General features: G+C 46.3%; 1 protein-coding gene across 1 annotated transcript in view; it reads right to left on the bottom strand.

The window, feature by feature from the left end:
* The window catches only part of LOC109837174 (cytochrome P450 86A22-like), a 1,846-nt gene continuing 428 nt past the window's right edge, over positions 777-2,194 (bottom strand). The window contains 5 exon segments of the mRNA XM_020405302.1: positions 777-1,290; positions 1,293-1,329; positions 1,331-1,403; positions 1,405-1,466; positions 1,468-2,194. The exon segment at positions 1,468-2,194 is cut by the window's right edge and continues 428 nt beyond it. Coding sequence (XP_020260891.1) covers positions 1,040-1,290; positions 1,293-1,329; positions 1,331-1,403; positions 1,405-1,466; positions 1,468-2,166 — 1,122 coding nt within the window. The 5' untranslated portion in view covers positions 2,167-2,194 and the 3' untranslated portion in view covers positions 777-1,039.

Here is a 2,194-nt window from a genome sequence, read left to right as displayed (position 1 = left end):
TCCTATTTGAAGAGGGGTTTTTACTTTAAAAAATTATGGTGTCCTTGCGTTCAAATGACTTAAAGACCCAAAATATGGGACTAAGGGAGGGGACACGTGAGGTGTCCCTTTCCTATTGCATAATGAATTGGCATGACCAACTCATTATGTAATAGGGAGGGGACACCTCACCTGTCCCCTCTCTTGGTCCCATATTTTGGGTCCCCGTAACAGCACTCTTTCTTTTTCATTGTCTACTCTTTTCTTTTCTACATATAGACATAATAATATGTGCTCCGGCATTTACTTCGCTCAGGACAGCTCCCAACTGAATATGCACACATTAACTCCAAAACCCGTCCCCAAATAGCAACATCTAAAATAATTATTACCAACCCCAAAAAATAAAGGGTTTTTGATATTAGCCCCTTAAACATAAGTAATTTGATATTACCCCTTAAATCTGCATATTTTGATATTAACCCCTCAAATAGCCATGATATGTTGATAGAGCTCCTATGATTAGGTTCATATTTTGATATTAGCCCCTCAAAATAGCCATGATGTGTCCACGTGAGCCCCTGATATTAACACATCATAGTAACTTGAGGGGTCAATATCAAAATACAGAGATTTAAGAGGCCAATATCATAGTACCTTCTATGTAAGGGGATAATATCTAAAAAAACCCAAAAATAAAACATATAATTGCCGCAAGAAAACAACCCTAGTGATAGCTATCAACATCATAATCATGGAAAACACCAAAGGGTCGCAAAAGCGCTCACCAAACCCAATATCAAAATTTATTGTTTTCTCTATTTAGAGCTCTCGAAAACAAATTTCACCTATCTTGCAACAAACCAAAATCAACCACAAATTAATCTCTTATTCAATCCCATACTTAACAACAACACTAGGAGTAGAGAGAAAATACCCCTCCCTTTATATAACATTTTCCAAAATAATAATAATAATAATAAAACTCCATTCCAACACACACCAACTTAATTTTTTTTAAACTATCTATCTACATTCACCATTTTTTTAACCATTTTCATCAGTGCCGGACCTCAGCAACAATCTTCGAGAGATCCCTCTCCTTCACATTAACCTTGAGTCCATACTTCATGAACAAAGTAAGCGACATTTTCTGCACGACTTTGTGCCCGTCGGCGACGGAGAGTTTAAACCTGAGCAAAACCGCGGCGGCGATCGACTTCAATCTGTAATAGGCCAAGTCCGTTGCCGAGGCAAATCCTCGGCGCCGCCGTTGAAACGCCACGAACTTGAACGGGTCCTGCGGCTTGAACTTTGTCCGTCCGGGCTCAGCCAGCGCTCTGGCTTGAACCTCCATGCAATCCTCTCCCCAAGTCGACGGCCGCCGGCCCGCCGAATATATCGAGTACGTGACCGCGATCCCGCGGCACGAACGTGCCATCGGGCAACACGTCGTCGGCCACGACGTGCTTCGAGTCCTCGGGGACGCGACGGATACAGCCTTAAAGTTCGTGACAATGCCGCCTTCAAGTAGATCAACTGGTCGACCTCTTCGAACGCCAGCGGCGAGGAGAGCCAAGCGCCCTGATTGTTTTCGCCCCTAGTGATTTTCAGCACAGAGCAGAGCTCCGCCAGGATTTTCCGCTCGACGGCCGGATTGTTCGACACGAGCCAGAAGAACCACGAGAGAGCAACGGACGAAGTGTCCCGACCGGCGAGAATGAAATTGAGCGCGACGTTTTGCAAAAAGGCGTCCGAGTAAGTCCCCTTGCGCATGAACCTGGACAACAGGTTGTCATGATCCTGGTTCGGGTTCGGGTTCGAGTCCAGCTCGAGCTTGCGTGACTTGATGACCGCGGACAGGTACTTGTCAACGTGCGAGACCGAATCCGACAGCGTGGTCTCCATGCCGAGCCTCATATACTTCTTGAACCTCCAAACAACCTCCGGGAAAATAAACCTGTTCAGGCTCGCCTCCGTCGCCCGGTCGAACGCCATCGCGAACGCGTTTTCGGGCAAATCCGGCGACAACGTCTCCGGATCCTTCCCGAAAGCGAGACCGCAAATATTATCAAATGTCAGCCTGAGCAAAAGATCCTGAAGATCCACACTATGTTTTCTCTCACAAGCGCTTTGAAGAATAGGCATAAACCTGTTCCAGATAGACCTGGACACCCACCGAGACATCGCGACGCGCAGCGTCCTCGTCGTGAAC

Source organism: Asparagus officinalis, chromosome 4, assembly GCF_001876935.1.
Source record: "Asparagus officinalis chromosome 4, Aspof.V1, whole genome shotgun sequence".
NCBI lineage: Eukaryota > Viridiplantae > Streptophyta > Magnoliopsida > Asparagales > Asparagaceae > Asparagus > Asparagus officinalis.
The sequence above is the reverse complement of the archived record's forward strand: the minus strand, read 5'-3'. Positions and strand labels throughout refer to the sequence as shown.